Consider the following 21,592-nt stretch of genomic DNA (forward strand, 5'->3'; position numbering starts at 1 on the left):
AATCTCGAAACACTTACGAGAAATTATATCGAGACGCTCCCGTGGCTTCAATTTTGGTGGGTGTCGTCGATCGATTGGTCATTATATTGTGCCCTTCACGCTGTGCGTGTAGGAAGAGGTAGTGATAGTGGTGGCGAGAGGGAGGGGGGGTTAAACCCGGATATTTCTGGTTTTGCCCGCTACTTTGTATATTTCGTGTTAGCATTTCTTCGTATTTTGTAACCACGTTTTACAAGAAGCACTCCCCTCATCCGTTTTTCTGAGTGTGGGGATAAAAATTCACCGTACACCCCCACCCCTCCTCCTCCCCCGTCCCGCTGGTGGTCTTACCCCCTCAAAAAAAATTCATCATCTTATGTCGGAGGCGCGCACACACAGTGAGGGGGGAAAGGAAAACACCCTAATGAAGCGCGGATGTGGAATTTGTGCTGTCTCTGTCAAATTTGGATATCATCGTCGGCACATCAATGCCTGCTGTTGTTGCTGTTGTACACGGTGGGACGGACGGATGATGCCTTGTGGATCCGCGGGATGATGTCATGTACCGTTGCACCCCACGTGGGGGCCGTCGCTCTCCGATAGGCAGATGTGGCCGTATTCCTTCCGAGTAATGCGATTGGACAGATAGGCGCTTTCACGGCAGTTCAGCCCTGCTGCCTGTGTGTGGCAACCGGGGTAAGCTGGACAACTGGGGGAAACGCGAGATTGTGGAGAGTACCATGTTACGTTTTTAAAGAATCTCCAACCTCTTCGAGTCGGAAGACAGATTTTGGAAGCATATTTATTTATTTTTTTCTTCTTCTTCTTCTTCTTTGTGGGATTAACCAGCCGCAGAAGGCGCACATTCCTCGGAGGTTCGCGGTTGAAGAATAAAGTATAGTTTAATCGAGCCCGACCGCACTAAAAATTTTCTCCCAGCCCGGCTGGGTGCGTTCTGGAGAGAGCGAGGGAGAGAGGATGCTTGACGAAAACTGCGTCCACCAGGCTTACATTAGGAGGGATTAAACGCATGAATTATAGCCTGCTCAGTATTTTCTTCGGGAGCAGAAGTCGGACGGACGCTTCGGACTCACGCACGGGTACGTATTTACAAGAGCTGTTGATTTCTTTCTTAGTTTTTTGTCTAATTTTTGGGCGTACGCTCGACCCCGCTTCCACGACTCTGAGCGGGAGTCAAACAGTAGGTGCAAGCCAGCGGCTGTCGCTTATGGCCTGCCTGTAGACGTCCTACGGACCGGGTGAGGGGGCGGTGGTGGTCATTTCACAAACAGCAGTCAGTTTCCGTTCTTTTTTTTCCTTTTATTATTATTATTTTTATTAAAGAACGAAACGGATCTGAGCATTAAAATTGCACGGCGGATAAGTGGCTTCTCCAACCTCGTCTACGTGTTGGCATCATGTTAAACTGCACGTTGAGATTTGTTAGGATATCGAGTCTGACCACTGACCGAATAAGGTCATCAAGAAGACAGAAGCGCTCGACTGTTGTGCTGCTTCCCTGACTCGGCTCGAACTGCTGCGGTAACTGGGACTAGTGTGCTGTGGTGACTACTTACTTATTGGTAAACAGTGTAAAGTGTATGTGTGTGTGTGTTTTTTTTTTTCTATTTTATTTTTACGGTTATAGATTAAACCGCGTCATTTCTCAACACAGGATTTTCACGACCTCCCTCCCCCCCTCTCCTCATCCCCTGCCTCCCCCCTCCCTCACTCCCCTCGGCCCTGTCTGCTGAGACTGGTGTGGCTGTGAGCAAATTTCACCCGTTTTGCCAAAGGACCTGTACACTGGAGGGATAAACAAAGGATACATTTCAAGATGTATCCACAAGGCCGACATCCGGTAAGACTCGCTTCACCTATACTTAGAGAAGATTGCATATTTATTACAAAACACTGGTGCTGGTGTATGGTTCCTGCCTGTGCCGTGTCCTCCCCCACGTTCTCCTGAAACATGCCCTGCAAAGCGTTTTCCGCTCTTAATGCAGGTCATCAGATTTCTGTATGGGTTTCATTACAGTGCATTTATGCTTCATCGGAATATGCAGTCAGTACTAAATGGATGCAGATTGTTTGTATGCCTGGAGATATTTACTCAGCCAGACACTTGCATATGACTGTGTCTGAACGTGAAGACAGGTGGTGGTAGTGGTGGTGGTGATTTGAATTTCTTTTTTGAAATTACATTTCATATTTGGTGTGAAAGCTAATGTGTTATTACCCCCTGGAGGTGTGAATCAGACCCACCTTGTGGTAATGTCTTCCCGCAGAGGAGATGTTATCCTAAAAGCCTGAGTCTAAATGTGTGAACTGTTCAGCTCTCCTTAGCAGGTCACAATGCAGAATAAAACTTTCTCTGTCTCTCTCTTTTTTTCTTTTTTTTCTTTTTTTTACAACCACTTTTCTTTTCTTTTTCAGGCTCCACATCAGCCTGGCCAGCCTGGCTTCAAATTCACCGTAGCAGAGTCTTGTGACAGGATTAAAGATGAATTTCAATTCCTCCAAGCCCAGTATCACAGGTAATGATTATACTCAAAGAATGGCAGTGTCAACATTTACTCTATTGGATTTTGAGGTTAACGCTAATATTTGACTGTTGACTTCTGTAGGAGTATATATGTTTGTTTTTTTAAAAGCATCCCCGTTTTTATCCTGTGCACATCTCTGTTAAGTGGTTAAGTGATTGAAGTGCCACAGACGCTTGAAAATGACACCTGGTCTCCTATTTTAAGTCTTAAGGTGGAGTATGACAAACTGGCCAATGAGAAGACAGAGATGCAGCGCCACTATGTCATGGTAAGATTGTGTTACAACTGAAAGCAATTATGGTTTCCAGATTGCACGGCTTGTTGAAGATCTAGTTGGGGTGGAGTGAGACGGGGCTATTGTGATCACCTATGTGGTTGTTAGGGCGGGCTGAGTGGCAGGTACAGGCCTGTGAAAGCCCCCCCGTGGGGGTTGATGTAGCAGGTTGTTACAGAGGAGCGCTTCCTGACAGGCGGCCGGCAGTGGGCTGCCGCTCCATTATAGCATGCCCCTGATCTCCAAGGGTCGGCTGCAGTGTTGCCCTCTGTGTGTGCTGATCTGATTATTCTCCTAGGAGACTCCACGCTCAGACATATGCATGGCCATAAATTAGGTGTGAGCTGAGGGCGGAGGCCCAGAGCAGCGTGTGGGAAAATACACCACAGTAAACAAAATGGAGGACGTGGAGCACACTGCAGTCTCCTTTATACTCAGCTTCTTTGTAAACCTTAATCATTAGCTTGCTTTTTTTTTTTTTTTTTTAAAGTAGCGTTTTAGAAAAACATAGGTGTGCCCCTGACGCAAAAATTAGCTCAGACATGACACACTAAGAAGGCTATCCCAGGTAAACACACCGGGAATTATTTAAACCAATGCATGCAGCCTTAAATTAAACTTCTTTTTTTTTTTGCTCAGAGGAAAACAGCATGTCGGCCTGACAAGCAGGAGGTTAGGTAAACATGTTGGGAAGTATCCCACAGCCAGCGCTCGGTGTCAGGTTACGCCATGGCTGTGGGGCTCTGATCTCAGACAGAATGGCTCTCTTGTTTGAGAGTAATTTTCGAAGAAGCTAATGGACTGAATAATGCATTGGCCTCATCAAATAGACGCTGACTGGAAAGCCATTTCTGCTCCGGCTGCCACTTGTGGGCTCGGCGGATTACATTTCAGCCAGACAGACTGACCTGGCTGGAAATAAGTGTTGAGCAACCGCGTTACTCTAAGTAAACAAACATCACAGGGATCTGAGGGCTTAAGCTGATCAATAACTCTAACCCTCTCTTTTCCGCCCACACTGCAAACAGCGAAGCATTGATTTATTGGCTATTCACTCTGAGCTGCTCAAAGAAATCCTTTTGTTATCTGATCTTATAACGTATCTCCTTTTCCTGTAAAAACACTTTTTATATAGGCGTTATAGTGTTCAAACCCTGACCGTGATGGAATCAGCGCAGCGATAATTACATTAAGGTTACGCCAGTCTCATGAGTGCAGAGCGCAAAAACACTCGCCTGTTGTTACACGTAATAAATATCATCAGATCTTGTAACTGCGCTGACGTCACTAACCACAATTAAATCCCTGCTTTCATTTCAGTATTACGAGATGTCCTACGGGCTGAACATTGAGATGCACAAGCAGGTACGTATCACAGTGCTGCTCATATTTTTCAGCTCATTGGTTTTCCACGGTGTCAGGGGATGTCAGATCCAGGCGGAGCCACTTACAGGCTGTGAGCTGAACTGAGCATCAGTAATGGTCTGAAAACAGGCAGATCCACTGCACACAAACAACAACACAACCCCAAACTTCTGCCACAGCTTGTACAAGTGCTGTGAGCCGTTATTGGAAATTTGCATATGCTGTGCATCCGGGATTTGACTCAGCTTTCTGATAAGATTAAAGGTAGACTTTGGCAGGCTTAGCCTTTTGACTTAATGATTAAAAAGAGAGGCCCTCTGATAGGTCAGTATTTCTTTTTTTCAGGATAAAGTAATTACACCAGCAGAGCAAAAGTCCTTTAGTCACTTCTTTGTGGTCTTATCTTTATCAGAAGATCCTATCTTGTATGTCTCCGCAGATAAATCGCACTGAAGTGATAGAGATTGTGTGAATGAGTGACATTTCATTGTCTATGTTCCCGCGCCCCCCTGCGACTGCCTGGCTTGGTTATAATGACAGCGTTGGCGACACGGTGGGTTGGCGTGTTAGGGCGATCCATCAGTGTCTGTGCTGTGTGTCACACTTCCACATGTCTGTCAGGGCTCAGGCCCTTCTGATAGCTTCTGTCAGGCACTTATCGCCAACCAGAGGAGAGAGGTGGGGGGGATGGTATCAGGAGACAAGTTGGAGAATAGAGCTGGAGGCGGGGCAACAGCCCAGCTCTGTGTAAACAGGTTAATCGACTGATCCATTTTAGCGCCTGACTTTTATCAGGAACCTCAACAGAGCTGATGGAAGCGCTTGAATAATTCATCAGTGGGGCCCTAACCTGCTGAACGGCGTGTTTGTGAGCAAACAGTGTGGGCCCCGTCCATGCAGCTCCCCCAGCTTACAGCTCAGGCAGGGGAGGAGGAGAAGATGGGGAGCGGTTAACAGGCAGGGTTGGGATGGATTATTGGATGCACACAGGCATATTATTTTCCTGCCAGGAGATTTATTCCATGGTGAGGAAATTCATTCCTCTAACTGTGCCTTTTTCATTACTGTGCAGGGACATAATTCACATTTCAGAATGCGTACACGGGCAAAGCTTAGACTGACGTTGGTGGTGTTATCTGATCCCTCTCTATCAGCCATGTCAGTTTGTCGATGCAAACTGCTAATTTCTGCTGCATGATGTCAGCTGGTAATTATCTTCATATGGTGCTTGTTTTCCAAGAGCTGCATGGGGTTTGGGGCTTGTATGGTGCTAAGAGTCAATCAGATTAGGTCGTTACCTACGGCCGTAACGCAGCCATGTCTGCAGGAATCATTTGCTAAGTAGCAAAGTATCTGCCGTGGCGAGCGCCAAAGCAAACTTGGTCAGCCAACAGGCTGTCTGCAGTCTTCATACAAAAGAGGCGTGCAGTGAAAAGTGGTTGGAGGAACTGTGGCTCTCCAAGCCATCAGTACTTCCATATCCCCAATCTGTCATGTGGGACTGGACTGCAGTGTAATAATTTCAGGGTGTGAACTGTTGGGTGTCAGTTTCACTTACATAAGCAGAAAAGTTACTTGACTGTACTTTAAGATGTGGCGTAACAACAACGGTTATGTTCTTATGCTGTTTTTGTTAGAATAAGTTTATTGTTTTTTTAGATTGTGTCATGCTTTGTTTAGGAAAAAAAAACACAGCTCGACTGCTGCAGCTGACAAGACTAATCACAGTAGTGACTCACGTATTCATTTATGCAGCTTTTCAGCATTTTTCAAATCAATACCAATAACTTTAAATGCCAATTAGAAACTAATTCTGGACTCACTACACTTCTTTATCAAAGACTGGTTTAGTGGAAGCATCATTTTTTGGCTTAAACAAACTCTGATGTTTTTCTTCTTACTCTGAAAACCTGACATGAGGCAACGCTGTCAAAATTGCCGAGCCTCTAAATGGGACTAGTCAAGTATTGTTTATAGATGGATCATGTGACCAGAGCCACCACTTGTTTTCGCTCTACATTTAATACTCATCAGTGTCTCGAGTCCATTTTCCCATTGCTGATAGCAACAGGCGAATACCTCTCTGCACACCATTGACAAGCCAGCCCGAGAGTGCTCTTAAAGTGGTGCTACACAGGTCCGAGTACCTGTAATTGTGTAGCGGCAGTGCAAAGCCAGCCTCTCAAGGGCCAAGCTGTCATCTGCTTAAAGTGACAACAGCCCAATTTTTATCTGCCGGCAGGGGGGAAAAAAAGAAATCCTCCCAGCTCTGCACCGTATCTATTTTGACAGCAGTGGCGAGTTGAGTTGTTGCCTTTTCCGTGTATTTGCATGTTGTGCTGTGAGAGTGTAGAGACTGCCAGTTGTTTAGGGCAGAGTGGATCAGCCACCTCCTGACCTTTCCCAGCCAGCTGTCACCATGACACTAAGCTACAGAGGAATGGGCCGTGCGCTCGAGGCCTTTCTGCAAATCCTGTCAAATGTCCGACTGCTATTTACATGGCTTATCTGAACAAACATGGATTATACGGGTCCTGTCGCTTTTCGACCATTTCTGTGGGGCTCCTTCAGCTCTTTCTAGAACACTTACTACGTTGCATTAATACCAGCGCTCGTAAAACATTTATCTTTATTACCTGTAGGTCACATTTATTGTGTGCCAAAGGGGACCGCGGTTCAGTCTCTTTCTTTTTTTTCTTTTTCTTTTTTTTGTCTGCGGGCAATAATCAAGTTATAGTCATTGTTATCTTTTGGACTATTGTACTTCCTGTGACACATGCTGCCATATATTTGTTTGGCATTATTGCATCTGATCCGCGGCTTCATCTGATATTGCATCTTCAGCTTGTTGTTGGTTGTCCTGCTGGCTTTACTGGCTAAGTGGCTATCCATGTTGCAGCTTGGGTCAGCAGGTCTCGTTCTGTTGGACATTACTCTCCAATCTCTCTGGCTCTGCTTAGAGGTAATATGTCTGGCTGCCAAAACTGCCTGGCATTTCTGCCATGTGTAATAAATAAGCTAGCGGTCTGCAAAGTACATTGTGTGTGCTGCTGCTCCAAATGAAAAATCAGAGAAAATCCCTGTGATGTGTTTGTGTTCTGCAGTGGCCCTGGGTTGAACTGCGGCTCATAAATTCCAAAGATGATGTAGCTTTGGCGCTGTTATTTTTCTGCTCCCAGTGCAGAGCTTGAACCTGAAAGTCTCATCTCCTTTCCCTGGAAGGAGAAAGAGAGGCAGAGCAGGCCGGCTGTGCAGTGTTTTTACAGGAGACTGGAGGGGGTGGGGGGCGTGGAGCATAGCCCCCCGCCCCCGATCTTTCCCCGCACACCACCTCCTACTGCTCTTTTTATCCACCATTCATTTGGTACGTTCATGTGATCGACAGGCTGAAAATTCAATTTAATGACCTGCCTCCAAGCACGTAATATGATTTTAAAGCCTGTTACGGTCAAGCAGAGGTGCCATTTGCATAATGATCCCAGCAAGATAGGGCTGCAGCCGTTGCCATGGCAGTTGGTAGACAAGCAGAAGAATGGAGGCAGGGCGTCGTGGATGTTGGGAGGCTATGAGGTTGGTGGGCTGGGTGCTTGATTGCAGTGAGAAACGGCTTGGGCTAAAGCTGTAGCTTTAGCAAACGCCACTTACGACACAGGCTGCTTGCTTAATGGTATTGATTGAAGGTGTCTCCCCTACAATGTTATTACCGTTTGTCTTTGCATTCTCTGCAGTCCTAATTGTTAATGTAAATTCCCCACACCGTTACATGTAAGTAAACAATGCGCTGTAGTTAGTAGGCCTTCCTTCCTGGGGTGTGGTTGTGTGGTTTAACTCTGAGGTTAACTGCAGGACAGCACATTCGCAGATGAGGGGAAGAAGGGCAGAGTGAGAGAGGATCCTCTCAACACAGCAGCACTCTGCCTGCTCATATCCGTTTAGCATGGAGTGCACTCTTAGCACAGCTGTGCTCCATCCCCCTGGGCTCTCCTAATGTTTTAAATATTTCAAATGTCAATATCACGCTGTTTAGAGGATGTTGAGTCAAGCAGTTCTGATTGCCGCAGTAATTGACTTAATCGGTGTAAACATTAAAGGCGGGGTTATATGAAGTCACTGTCTCTTTCATACTTTACCGTCTCATTTTGCTCCCCTTTCTTTGTTTTCCAGACGGAGATTGCCAAACGGCTCAACGCAATTTTAGCTCAAATTATGCCTTTCCTGTCACAAGAGGTGAGTTTTGAGCCCGGTTTCCAAACGGTGTCACAGTTTACTACTAAAGCAACGCCACTTATTGTTGCCTGTACCCTTAAGATAATACTCCTTGCTTTTGGGAATAATTGTGGTTAAGAGCATTTTATCTCACCTTTATAATTTTAGTGTTGCTTTGGAAAAAAACTGTGAAATTCATAGATGAGCAAGTGTGGATGTGTGATAAATAATCTTTTGCAAATGTCTGTCCACAGCACCAACAGCAGGTTGCTCAGGCAGTAGAGAGGGCTAAGCAGGTGACTATGACTGAGCTGAATGCCATCATCGGGGTACGTGGACTTCCCAATCTGCCTCTCACCGTGTGTATACCCCCTTTTATTCCTTTATTTGACCTTGGGTAGGGGCAAACCTTCACATCAAATTCATATACCGAGTAGTCTGAACTGTTGAGTGAACACATTGTAATACACCACTTGCTACACTTATAGTGCAGATTTGCCTCTTTTTAAATCAAATGTGTCATCACTATTTTTTTTTTTCATTTCATGACTTATTTTTCACTATTAAATTCAAACGAAACTATTAATATTGGCAACTACACCCCAAAAACAAACCAAAAAAAGACTCATGCATTGCTTTAGCTTTGGCCTCGGTGGCATCTTCAGTGCCTTGTTGTGTGTTGATAAATGCGAGCCTGAGAGCTCTCGAGATCCCCCTTCGCAGCTCATATTGCTTTAATTGGCTAAGGTTTTAATGAGGAGCCTCATCTCTCACAGTTGACCTGGATTGCTGTGGGAATTAAAAGGCTGAGGGTGAACTAAACACAGCCAGCACTGCAAGCTAACTGAGACAGCACAGACAGTCGTCAGCCACCACAGCTCCGCTGCACAGTTCTTTTCACGCCACGGCAGCGAGCTGTAATCCGCTGCATTCATCGTGGCTTCCAAACGCCATCTGCTCCTCATTGATCAGCTGTGCTGACCCTGGCGTGCTATAATGAAAGTGATTGGTTTCACCTGTGATAGAAAGCTCAAACTGTCTGTGATCTTGTGACTACTGTAGACTCTCCGGCGCACACAGAAGACTAGCCTAAAGGCTCACTTGATGACTGGAAGCACATATTGGAATTCAATTAATAACCCCCTTGGTGACCTTTTGTTCCTGGATAATTGCTCCCTAGAATTTGCCTGAGTGGGTGTCTTGAGGTGATGGAAAACTGTTTGTTACTCCTCTGTTGGACTGAAATGGATGCTTTATTACAGTTTTTGGAAGAGCAGCTGCTGCAGTAGTTCCTAAGAATAGGAGATTTCACTAGTGGGGCTTTTTGTGTTCTATATGATTTTCACATTTGGAGCATCACAGTACTAGGATGTTGTACATTTGAATTTGTATTTTTCATCATCTGACTGTGCCTTTTTGGGCTTTCAAAGCATTAAGAAAACATTTTATGAGCTATCTGACAAGCTCAGAGTTTTAGTTTGTGGTCTTTTGTGGGAACCAGGACAGTTTTTATGAAACAGTAAAGCTCCCACCCGGGTCACTCAGGTCGCTCACGTCAGAGGAGGAGGAAATGTAACCACTGTATGTTTTACGAATACCTTGCCATTAGTTATTCATTAAGAAGAAGCTCTGTAGGCATGCCAAAATCCTCATGTATTTTGTAAAGCAAGGTGAAAGAGCGTGCCAGGTAGACAGGAAGCATCCAGGAGCCAGCTGCATGTCTTATTGATGGAGCTGAGGGCCATTAATAGAATGAAACTGGGGCAGCTGCATGTGTTGAGATGAACCTGACAAGCAGCGTTTTCTGGCAGATTAGAAAATACCCAAAATATCCGCGTCATAAACAAGGCATTTTAAACTACACTCAGTTAGAGGAAAAAGGAGCAAAGAGTAGGTCTTTATCTTAGAATATTAAATTAGAGAAAATAGGCCAGACTCCTTTATTTATTTATTATTGTCTTCATTTATGGCCCCTGTAATGAGGGCTGTTGCTGATCAGCCATGCTTATTACCCATCAGTGCCTCATTAAACACAATGAGCAAGGATGGCTCTCCCCTGCCAATGAACTGGCTCCTTAATTTCCCTCATGGACACAATATTATAACACACTCGCTCTCTTAGGCTCCCAGACAGACACGGAGAGAGAGAGAGAGCTGTGTCTGTCTTGGGTACGTTTTGTAATTGGATTGACATCTGCCCCATGTAACAAAGCACAAGGTTGCAAGTTAAAAAGTTAGCTATTAGTCATGCTAGTCCTCTCTACTTCTACAACAGAAAAACAAAAGAACAATGTGGATTATATTTCTAAGGACATATTTAAGCACTAAGTATTTTGTATTCCTGCTACAGAATTTAGGAGTTCCTGCTGAGTTAATGTATTTTTAATTATGTGTTAGGCCTGCCCACCACCGTCTTCTATGCGTCGCACTACCTCCCTGGTCATTACAAAGATTCTAATATTCCTGAAATGGCCATAAATGGCCACTGATTGAAATCCGTCTTGTAAAAAGAGAGAGGAGTGTGCTGTAACAGCATCTGAATTATTCAGCTGGCTCGTATACGGGTAATAAATTGCTGATGTTTTTATTGGTGTCTCAGCTAAGTATTATTTAACCTTGCTTTAAACTGCTTACTTCCATGCTGAGTGCCTTTTAACTCCCATCTATTTCCCTGTGCCTTTCAAATATTGATGCTGAGTATTGGAGGGTTGACTGAGTGCCAGCATGGGACCCCTGGTCCTCGCTCCCGCAGCAGCCTTCCAGACACACACTCAGAAACACACTCAAAGACTCAGAGTGAGAGGGAAGGCGTGCCAGCTTCTAGCACTCTGTGTTCCCGCAGTCTCTTAAAGTTTGGGTGCGCAAATGATTCATGTTCCGTCAATCCAGAAATGTGACTATGAGATCAGTAAACAGACACTGGATGTGTTTGAAAAGCGGGTATTGTTTAGCCCACAGACAGAGTTTTGTATTCTGATCGCTTAAATCACAGAGGCACAGGAGTTGTGTTGTTGCAGTAGAATATGTGCCAGTTTACCTTTAAGCATAATGATTTTCTCTTTTAAGATGTGGCTGAAGCAGACTTTTTTCCCTTTTGGATAAAGTAGAATGAAAAATATTTCAGTTGTTTTCAATAATACACTGCGATTAGTGGGTTATTTCGATAACTTGAGCACCTCTGCCTCGTGTGTTACACATGCTGAGAGTGGTCAGGCAGTTATAGGTTTTACTCGCCTCAGCACAGATCTAGGGCTTATGCCACCCTGGCCTGGTATGGAAATAGCACTGAGGGGGATTGCTGTGTGTTCCTGACAGTAATAGACGTGTGAATGTGCTAATATCATCTGGGGTTTAGCCTCGTGCTTAGTTGGTGGTTTCTCCTCGCCCTTTTCCTCCAACCCATTTGTTGTCTGTCTGTCTATCTCCCTGTCACCTTACAGCAGCAGCAGCTCCAGGCACAGCACCTCTCCCATGCTGCCCATGGGCCTCCAGTCCAGTTGCCGCCTCACCCCTCGGGCCTGCAGCCCCCTGGCATCCCCCCTGTGACGGGCTCCGGATCAGGGCTGCTGGCGCTAGGAGCTCTAGGGAGCCAAGCCCACCTCCCAGTAAAGGATGAAAAGAACCACCATGATCTCGAACACCGAGGTGAGAAGAAGAGCTCGGCCCCATAGCTTTGTTAGCTAGTTATTATTTGCGAGAATCAAAAGGCATATTAATTTTAGCAGTTCTGAAAAGATGTTAAACTGACATAAACCAATTTAGTGCTGAGTGCTTCTCACTCTCACAATCATAGGGTCCTTAGGTGAGGAGCACATCCTGTCTGTTCACATTCTGTCTGGGTAATGAGCTGGTACATTCCCAGCCCATGACTGCATAAGCTATTCAGCAGCTCCAATACACGCCGATAAGAGGGGCCTTGTGCCCTGCAGTTGATTGTCACACATTCGGCTAGAAGCATCTGTTATGATGTGCTAAGTGACTTGTTTTTCTCTTTGCTCCGCTTGGTTTCATCTTTACCTCGGACGCCACCGTGATGTCTGCGACACAGAGAGCACGGTAAGTTTCCCGAGCCGCACTCGTTTTGCTTTTTTGTAATTCATCACATTTTCATCTGCGCTGCAAGTGTCAAGTAGAGCCTTCCATCAGTGCATGCATATACTGATTTCATGCGGTGTAATCTGAGTTCAATAAAATGATTAATGGAAAATGAGGTCTGGAATATAAATCGTGTGTGTTTAATCCAGAAGGGGAAATGACTGGTATCATGTGAGATAGATTAGAAGCCTTGTAATTTCATCACAATTAAAGAAGGGCTTGGACTTCCCCTTCTTAAAGGATTTATTTGATCCCTTCTACTGTCTCCCTTGTTTACCAGCTCTCTCTCTTTCTTCTTCTTGGCATGTGATGAATATTTATGAACACAAATGGAGTGTTGTTTTGTTTTTCTTTTCTTTTTTTTCTTCTTCTCCACCTCGTCTGGCTGGGCCTGCTAAAGCGTTATATTTGAAATGCTGCGATCTATGATGGCTTGTGATGGGCCTGTGAGATTGTGTTTCTGTAGGCCGGGCCAGCTGAATGGGTGCAGTCATGTCTGAAGAAATGGAAGTCCTGGGGCGATTAGCGGGCCTGTTTTGTTTCTGTGCTCTCGTCCCTGGTCATCTGATAGTAGAATGGTGACTTTGGCTAATGAGTCACGCTAAGCATCTCTTTAAAGGTCAGCCATTATGCAGACAGTGGCTTTTTGCCCAGACTGCTAGTCCATCAGCCATTGTTCACTTCTCTGAGTCGCCGCTGACTTAGTCCATGTTTTCGCTTTGGTCCTCAGATGAGGGACAGAGAGAATCGGGAGAACTTGGCAGTTTACAGGCAAGTGGCAAACTCCTGTGAAAGCTGCTGGACACCTGCCTAAAGCCTCCCATTCTTTTGGCGTTTAGAGTGAGCTGTCCCAGCTTGTGTGGGCAGGCTCCATGAAGAAGCACCAGTCAGTCCCACGCTGCCGTGCCCACTGGCAGGATATAGATTCTCTTTCTTTATCTGAGCTCAAAGCCTCAGCTGACATGGTGCCCAAGCGCACTACGGCAATCAATGCCCAGCACCCAAAACATATAGGTTCTCTCCCCCCTCTCTCTCGCTTTACTTTCGTTTTTCTCTCCTCCCATCTCTATCTCTCTCTCTCTCTCACGCTCAGCCTGACTGACTCCGGAGAAAAGGCCCTCTGTTCAGCTACAACACACTGCTCATGTCCCTGTGAGGCTGTTTGTTGTCCAGTTATGAGGAGGAGGGAGCCCAGCTCGGAAAACAAGCCCTCCTCCATTCAGTTCAGATAACAGCCCATTCTGTTGTGTGGCCAGGGACAGGCTTGTGTGCGAGATTGGGCTTGGCTGGTGTCAGGGTACTGTTTGGAGCTGGCCTACAGCTGCATTTTAAGAGTCCGCCGTATCCATCATTGTGTGAATAAGGCATTTTTAGTGTTTGGATTGGCACAGTGTGTTCTCTGTGAATTTGTAATGGATGAGTGACTTGCTGCGCTCTCTTACAGAAGGAAGACAAAATGGTAATAAAGCGTGTTTGGTTTTTCCCCTTTTGCAGAATAACTCAATATCCCCATCAGAAAGCTTACGCACAGCCAGTGAGAAGCATCGCAGCTCCTCAGACTACAGCTTGGATTCTAAGAAACGCAAAGTGGAGGAGAAGGACAGCATGAGTAGATATGTAAGTCCCTGAAGGAGTAGTTCAGCATGTCGGGGAAATATGCTTATGCTTATGAATATGCTTATGAATGGTGACTTAAAAAATTGCTTTAGGTTCACAATTTAATTTAAAAAACTAATGAAGTTTAGACCAGAGAACAACATCCCTGGAGTCTGTGCTTTAATTTTTCCCCATCTGTGTGTGTTAAGTTAAACGATTACTAATTATTGTTACAGGACAGTGACGGAGAGAAAAGCGACGACTTGGTGGTCGATGTGTCCAATGAGGTGAGCTGCACAGCAATTGTTCGTAGCACATTGATGTGACATTGCTCTTATGTAAATATTACTGGTGTGTTTCTCCAGGATCCTGCCACTCCAAGGGCAAGCCCAGCCCACTCACCACCTGAAAATGGTATTGACAAGCCCCGCCCCCCAAAGAAAGACACACCCAACAGCCCCGCATCAGTGGCGTCATCTGGAAGCACCCCTTCCTCCAAGGCTAAGGAGCTCAGTCATGTAAGACATCAAAAGAGTTGTGGACAAACTGGGACAGAAAGGGTTTTAAATGACAATTGCCGAGAGACCAAAGGGACATGTGCAAATAGATCTAGGACGTTTTCTGCAGTGGATTAGCAGTGGCTGTCTGTGCTTTAAGTGCATGACTAAACGTCAGGGATAATATTGTCCCGCATCAGGATCAGTCAGGTCTTCTCTGTTAATAGCTCAATGTATTTAACTATTCCAGGATTTTTCCCTCTGCCTCACTAAAAGATTAAAGCCAAAGCAGTAAGGGGATAAAAACGTCCCCATCTCCATTGTGACCATAATAGGTTTTAGAATAAATAGCAGTTTATGGCTCTGCAGGACTATGAGGGTTGTCAGAATTAGATTGGATTAAGTTCAGTTTGCTTTCAAATTGTCAGTGCACAGTGCCTGGTTTCCGGGATTGTGATTGTGCTTGCTCTCTCGTTCCCTTGACAGAATGACAAATCCTCCACGCCTGGTCTCAAATCCAACACCCCCACCCCCCGAAACGATGCCCCCACCCCTGGCACCAGCTCGACTCCTGGGCTCAGACCCATCCTGGGCAAGCCACCAGGCATGGAAGCTCTCGGTTGGTACCATTCTCTTCACTTTACAGAAACTGAGATCTTTTTTTTCCATTATTTGCAAAACTGTTAGGCCACAAACCGATCTCCATCTCCTGTCTTTGTCTACAGCAGCCCCAGCTTTGCGCACACCTCTATCCATTGCAGGGTCCTATCCTACCCCCTTTGCTATGATGGGCCATCATGAAATGAACGGAGGCCTGACTAGCCCTGGGGTGTATGCTGGTCTGCACATCTCCCCTCAGATGAGCGCTGCAGCAGCAGCAGCCTATGGACGCACTCCCATGGTAAAGGCTTTCCCTTTCCTTTTCTGTAGTTTTGGATCATCTAAAAGTCATGTACAGGATGCAATGAGGGATTTTACTCTGATAACAGTTGAGTATGTTAGTCAAACATTCCCATATCATCTTTTAGGGGTTTGATCCTCACACCCACATGAGAGCCCCGGGCCTCCCAGCCAGCCTCACATCTATTTCTGGCGGAAAACCGTAAGTGTCTCCCTAGATATGTTGCAGATCAATTTTTTTGTAACACAGCTGATATCAAATACTGACAGGCACGTGTCTTTTCCTTCAGAGCGTACTCCTTCCATGTCAGCGCAGATGGTCAAATGCAGCCTGTGCCCTTCCCACCCGACGCCCTCATTGGTCCCGGTATTCCACGCCACGCCCGTCAGATCAACACACTGAGCCATGGTGAGGTGGTCTGTGCTGTCACCATTAGCAACCCCACACGTCACGTTTACACTGGTGGCAAAGGCTGTGTCAAAATCTGGGACATGAGCCAACCAGGCAGCAAGAGCCCCGTGTCCCAGCTGGACTGTTTGGTGAGGACCTCATCAGCTTTTCTTAATGTTTACACACATGTTATTTCATTCAACACTAGAAAAAAATTAACAAGCCAAACACTTATTCACATAGTTCAGATTAGGTTTGAGGTTCAATCTTTGGTTTATTTGTTATGACAGGACGTTTTTTATCCTCCGCCCATGATTTGTTTGTTTCTAAAGCTCTCCCTAGCTCCACTGCCTTGAACATGTATTGATTTGCTTTGTCCTCGGTGCAACAGAACAGGGATAACTACATCCGCTCCTGTAAGCTACTGCCTGATGGTCGCACATTGATTGTCGGAGGCGAGGCCAGCACACTGACCATCTGGGATCTGGCCTCCCAGACACCGCGGATCAAAGCTGAGCTCACCTCCTCAGCCCCGGCGTGCTACGCCTTGGCCATCAGCCCTGATGCCAAAGTCTGCTTCTCGTGCTGCAGTGATGGAAACATTGCCGTTTGGGACCTGCATAACCAGACTCTTGTTAGGTCGGAAACAAAACTTTATTTCCAGTATGTGGGCTTGAGTCAATTTAAAAGATAATGTCAATAACTGTCTGTATGCCTTCCGATTTTGATTTTAGGCAGTTTCAAGGTCATACGGATGGTGCTAGCTGTATTGACATATCCCATGATGGCACTAAGCTGTGGACAGGTGGTCTCGATAACACTGTTCGCTCCTGGGATTTGAGAGAGGGTCGACAGCTGCAGCAGCACGACTTCACTTCACAGGTACAACGCTGCATAATGCAAGGGGCCAGACCTGGAGTCTGTTTTCCTTTCGGCCGAAGAACTGTCTGTAATTATTGTCCTGTTTGATCTCCAGATCTTTTCTTTGGGCTACTGTCCGACTGGCGAGTGGCTTGCTGTGGGAATGGAGAGCAGCAACGTGGAAGTGCTCCACCATTCAAAGCCTGACAAGTATCAGCTCCACCTGCACGAAAGCTGTGTCCTTTCCCTCAAGTTTGCCTACTGCGGTATGAACAAACACACAAAAAGAGCATCAGATAAAGCTGACCGTATTTAACTGTGAAGAGCCCTTTGCCTGTCCTTATTAGTGCCTTTTTTAAAATAGCGTAAATGCTTGTTGTCATCTCAAGGCTACTCTTCATTTGTAGGTACTTTTCCTATTACTTGTTAGTGAAAAGTGTCCTGATGGCACTTTTGTTGTCTTTGCAGGTAAATGGTTCGTAAGCACCGGGAAGGACAATCTGTTGAATGCTTGGAGGACTCCTTATGGCGCCAGCATATTCCAGGTATGCAGATCAATGGACTCTGTCTGTAGCCAGGCCAAACGTACACACAGATCTCTAAGAGGAAGGGCAAAACGACCGCTGTCTGACAGGACTATCCTATCAGTGAAAACTGAACCTGAATTATTGACCTGACAAAGACGCCTTTTTGAGGCCCGTCAGGCCAGAAGTTGATGTCAGTGCAATCTAATCTTGCCATGAAGTCAGCTAATTTTCACCACTTAACTTACTCAGCAACATTTAAGTTTAACTGCCTCCAAGATTAAAGTGTTTTTTGTGTGTGTGTTTGCTTTTCTTTAAACAGTCCAAGGAGTCCTCATCTGTCCTGAGCTGTGACATTTCTGCAGACGACAAGTACATCGTGACAGGCTCTGGTGACAAGAAGGCCACTGTGTATGAAGTGATCTATTAGAAGAGACTGCTTTGGATCGGAGCATGCTCAGGAACAGTAGACACTTCCTCCATCCTCCTTCCCTCACACAGACAGCATGGATGTTGCCTGCAGCTCCAAGGTGGATGGGCAGGAAGTTTGGCAGTGCCAGACGAAAATGGATGGTGGTGTTATTGTGGCACTGGATGCTGTGTCCTTCGGCTCTGCCCTTCCTCACTCATACAACTAACACTTGTACAGCGAGTGCAGTTTCCCAAGGCACCGAGAAGAAAATAATGTCTTGCTGTTTCTGTTTGTTGGATATTTCTTTTTTTATTCGTCCTTTTTAATGTGGAGATAAAGTTCCATGACACAAGTAGAAGCGGCGCTTCGCTCTGGAGCTTCTCCTTGGAGGTCCTGTGAAAAGTGTACATAATGGAGTAATAAAAGGCCTTTTATAGATTTATATTTTGGTGTCCAGTTACGCTTGTGATGGTTCTTTCTTGTTCTCTCCGTGATTTTCTGTCCCCTCCGGGGATGGAAATTAGATTAGGACTTTGTAAGAGGATATTCTATTTCAGTTTTTTCCCCCTCCTCGGCTTTTTTTTTTTTTTTTTTTTTCATGTTCCTTGTCCAAAATGACCTTTTCGGAAATCTAATTTGTATTTTTTTTTCTCCCTGACAAAGGCTTTTTTTTTCTTCGCTATTTGCTGTATCACAGACATTTGTCCCATGGATTTTTGCAGTCGAGAATTCTGGAAAGGCTTTTTTTTCTGTAGGGAGGAAAAAAATCATGGTTTCCAGTTATGTTTACCCTTTTGACCCTGATCAGCAGAATTTCAGCTTTGAAATGAAGACCTTTCACTGAACCCTGGCTCCTGTCTATAACATCAAAATGGATTTATATCAACTGTCGGATTGATGGGTTTTAGAGAGAAGCAGCTGTGACTTGAGCTCACTCTGTTGACTCAACCACTGTATGAAAACTTTGCTCCACTCTGCAAAGTTTAGCCATCAGTCTATTAGAGATCGTTATTGCCGCTTGTGTTTGCGAGCCTGTGACTGATACGCAAGACTTGGTTACTCATAAAGGACGCAGGCAACGCCATTACCACGTTCGACATTTTGGGTGTATTCTTTGCTTTCTTCAGTATTTCATAATATTCACTACAATCTTCTCATAGACGGGAATGGTCTCATCATAAACACAAGTTAAGACTGTGTAGCATACATGTGGCATCATCCATAAGGACTGTACAGCTGACAGTTGTTGATAAATCAATAAACTGTTTTATATAAAATTTATCTTGACTGGATTTCTGTAGTGCTGTGGTCTCGCTGTGGTAGATTTCCAAGGATTAGTTGGAGACTTTGGAGTAATATGGTTATTAGCTCTTTTTTTGTAAAGCATTAAATTGAGTGTATGACTGAAGATGAAGTTGCCAACAGAATCCACTTTAGCGTCATGACCAAACATGCAGAAATAGCTTAACTACCTGCAAATCTAAAGCTTTTTTCTTTTCTTTTTTTTTTTAAATTTAATCTCAACAGGTGTATGTGCCCAAATGTTACTATTATTTGTTTGGTTAGGCTCACTTTAAAAAGAAGAAAAAGCCTCCAGAAAGTTACTGAAGAACGCAGCCTGGCATAAAACCACGTGTCGTTTTTGCACTTTGGTTTTTGGATTAAACAAACAAGGCATAATGTGTTAATTGGTAAGCTTTAGAGGAACTGATAAACAGATTTTGTTATTGCCAGACTGTCTAAGGCTACCTGTTTCTCCCTTGCCTGTCGGTTCAAATTTACCAAACAACTCCTGGCAAGAAAGATGCCAAACCATTTGTTTAAGGAAAGAAGCTTAAAGTCACTGATTAATATTTGCTTTTACAGTGCGGCCAACAGTGGGTGTGGTAAAACACCTAAAGCACTTACTGCTGTTGAGGGCAATGCACCGACATGCTGAACGTCTCTCGGGCTTGCTTTTTCCTCTTCTAAAAACTAAAAATGCAACCTCAAAGTCCCCCTTGTCCTGTGTGTTGCTAGTGAGGGATCTCCCTTGCTCTAGCTTGCATCTACATTACATACAATCTTATTCACGGGCTGCTCTTGACAGTAAATGGAAGCACATCAGCAAATTGCTGTAAATGCATTCAGATAGGAGCTGACAACTGTCTCAGGAGAACCACAGACACGATAGAAAAAACATTCTGGGTGCAGTTAGCAAGGGTTGCTATGGACCTTTGCCATTGGTTTTAACTCAGAAGATTACAGAGCTTGCATTAATATTTGAGGGATGAACTTGATGCAACTTTCAAAGTCGCGTCGTGCTGTACCAACTGTGTTCACTGTCACGGCTAGTGACTTTTTTTAGAGTTTGGATTTATGCATGGTGGCAGCTATGAAATCACACGCCCATCACAGAGTGATACAATAAGGCAGAGGTTTATGAAGTGCCACTTCAGAAATATGACGTAAACACTGCTCTCGAGTTCCCTTGAGTGGTCTTTTGGTAGTTGAATACTTTTGGGCTGGACGGGTGAATGGCCCAATCCCTCCACTCCAGAGCAACGCTCTCCTAGGACTCTGTGCTTGAAGCTGTGAGCCCTTCATATGGCTGCCTCTTCAAACATGTTGTTGTTAGATTATAAAAGCGGGGCCGGATGCTTTTAGCATGGAGCCAGCCGCCATGCCCCGCTCTCACGGGCTCATTTGTTAAAGGCTATAGTCTTTCTTTTCCCACATTGCTGAAGTGTGTACTTCCTGTGCGCATTTGTAGCTCAAGCTTCTTGCTCAAGTACAGTTTTCTTCCTCACTTAATCAAACAGTGGAATATCTGCAGATGAAAGGTTGTACCTCTGAGTGCCTATTGCAGGACATTGAAGGGGTCATTGTCTTGCCTTCCGCTGATCTACCTCTGAATGGAAGGCTTTCAAACAGGTTCTCGTGCAAAAGCCCATGGTGCTCTGTTCTATTTAGAGAACGGCAACAGTGCAGTGTAAGGAAATAGAGTGGCCTAAGTGTTTTACAGCAGCTCTGTGGATAAGAACGTGGTCCAGTTCTCTTCTTCTCTTTTGCATTGTCAGAGCCAAGACTCAAAGACAATACAGAAATTCAAGGGTGGTCTGTAATGCCAGTGTGTGCACTGTGTGAATGTCTTTTTTTCTTCTTTTTTTTTTTGGTTGTATTTTGTTTTGTTTTTTTAGCTTTAACTCTCAGGCACTGATCACAGTCCACCAGATTTCTGGCTGGTTCTTTTGGCTGGCATTCTGTTTTCTACCCTCCCCCATCCATCACACAGAGAATCAGGATTTATTTATTTATTTTTCAACAGCGAGGGACTGGCACTGTGCTGAAATGCAGAATAATAATCCCCTAATCACCTGAGTATTGCCAGTCCTAGGTTTTATCTGCAATGGACGTGAAAGCCCCTAGTGCCTAGTGATTACAGCATTTGATCTGGGTAATAATGTCTTCACTGTTGCCCTGCCTAGGGCCCGAAGGCAGCACAGCTCTAATCCACAGTGCATTCTAGTGGAATCGCATTACACAAAGACCACCAGGGTTCTCCTCTAGAGGGGAGGGGTGTGGGGGGTTAAAGGAGGAGGTTGCCATGGAAACAAGCTTCTCTTTCTCTCTCTCACAGACACACACGCACACTAATACATCACACGCGCATACACACATACTCTCTCCTGGGACAGATAAGCAAAGGACAGGTTCTGTGTTTACTTTCCGCAGACCCTCCAATCCCCGAGCAGGCTGAGCCCTGATAACACGAGGCCTGTACAGCCAGCGACCACTGACAGCAGATAAGCACTCCAGCAGAGCAGAGCAGTCATCACCCTCCAACCAGGATGAACAAACCTGGGAGACCCGGATTCATTTGGATTAGACTGGATTGCTGCTGCCACCGCTGCCGCTGCTGCTGCTGCTTTTGCTGTCGCTGGTGTGTTCAGACTACTGATGTTCA

The 21,592-nt window shown here is 45.3% G+C and overlaps 1 protein-coding gene across 1 annotated transcript; it reads left to right on the forward strand.

The window, feature by feature from the left end:
* Positions 1-368: 368 nt before the first annotated feature.
* tle3a (TLE family member 3, transcriptional corepressor a) lies at positions 369-18,927 on the forward strand. Its single transcript, XM_085412314.1, has 21 exons — positions 369-1,079; positions 1,655-1,840; positions 2,416-2,516; positions 2,730-2,793; positions 4,120-4,164; positions 8,329-8,391; positions 8,625-8,699; positions 11,811-12,015; positions 12,419-12,426; positions 13,960-14,082; positions 14,298-14,348; positions 14,427-14,579; positions 15,045-15,177; positions 15,284-15,459; positions 15,587-15,660; positions 15,749-15,998; positions 16,241-16,488; positions 16,584-16,731; positions 16,826-16,976; positions 17,179-17,255; positions 17,557-18,927. Exons 2-21 carry the CDS (start codon positions 1,817-1,819, stop codon positions 17,662-17,664), a joined length of 2,277 nt encoding a protein of 758 aa, XP_085268440.1. The 5' UTR covers positions 369-1,079; positions 1,655-1,816; the 3' UTR covers positions 17,665-18,927.
* The last annotated feature ends 2,665 nt before the right edge of the window (positions 18,928-21,592 follow it).

The sequence above is a fragment of the Rhamphochromis longiceps genome, linkage group LG7 (assembly GCF_057381845.1).
Source record: "Rhamphochromis longiceps isolate RC_006_pf linkage group LG7, R_longiceps_female_GT1.1, whole genome shotgun sequence".
NCBI classification, from domain to species: Eukaryota; Metazoa; Chordata; class Actinopteri; order Cichliformes; family Cichlidae; genus Rhamphochromis; species Rhamphochromis longiceps.

Bases quoted from the DNA above. Each gene is read 5' to 3' on its own strand.
- tle3a (XM_085412314.1), top strand. From the start codon at position 1,817: ATGTATCCACAAGGCCGACATCCG. The intron at 8,700-11,810 runs GTACGTGGACTT...GTCACCTTACAG, and splicing joins AGCTGAATGCCATCATCGGG to CAGCAGCAGCTCCAGGCACA. The intron at 14,083-14,297 runs GTAAGTCCCTGA...TTATTGTTACAG, and splicing joins AGGACAGCATGAGTAGATAT to GACAGTGACGGAGAGAAAAG.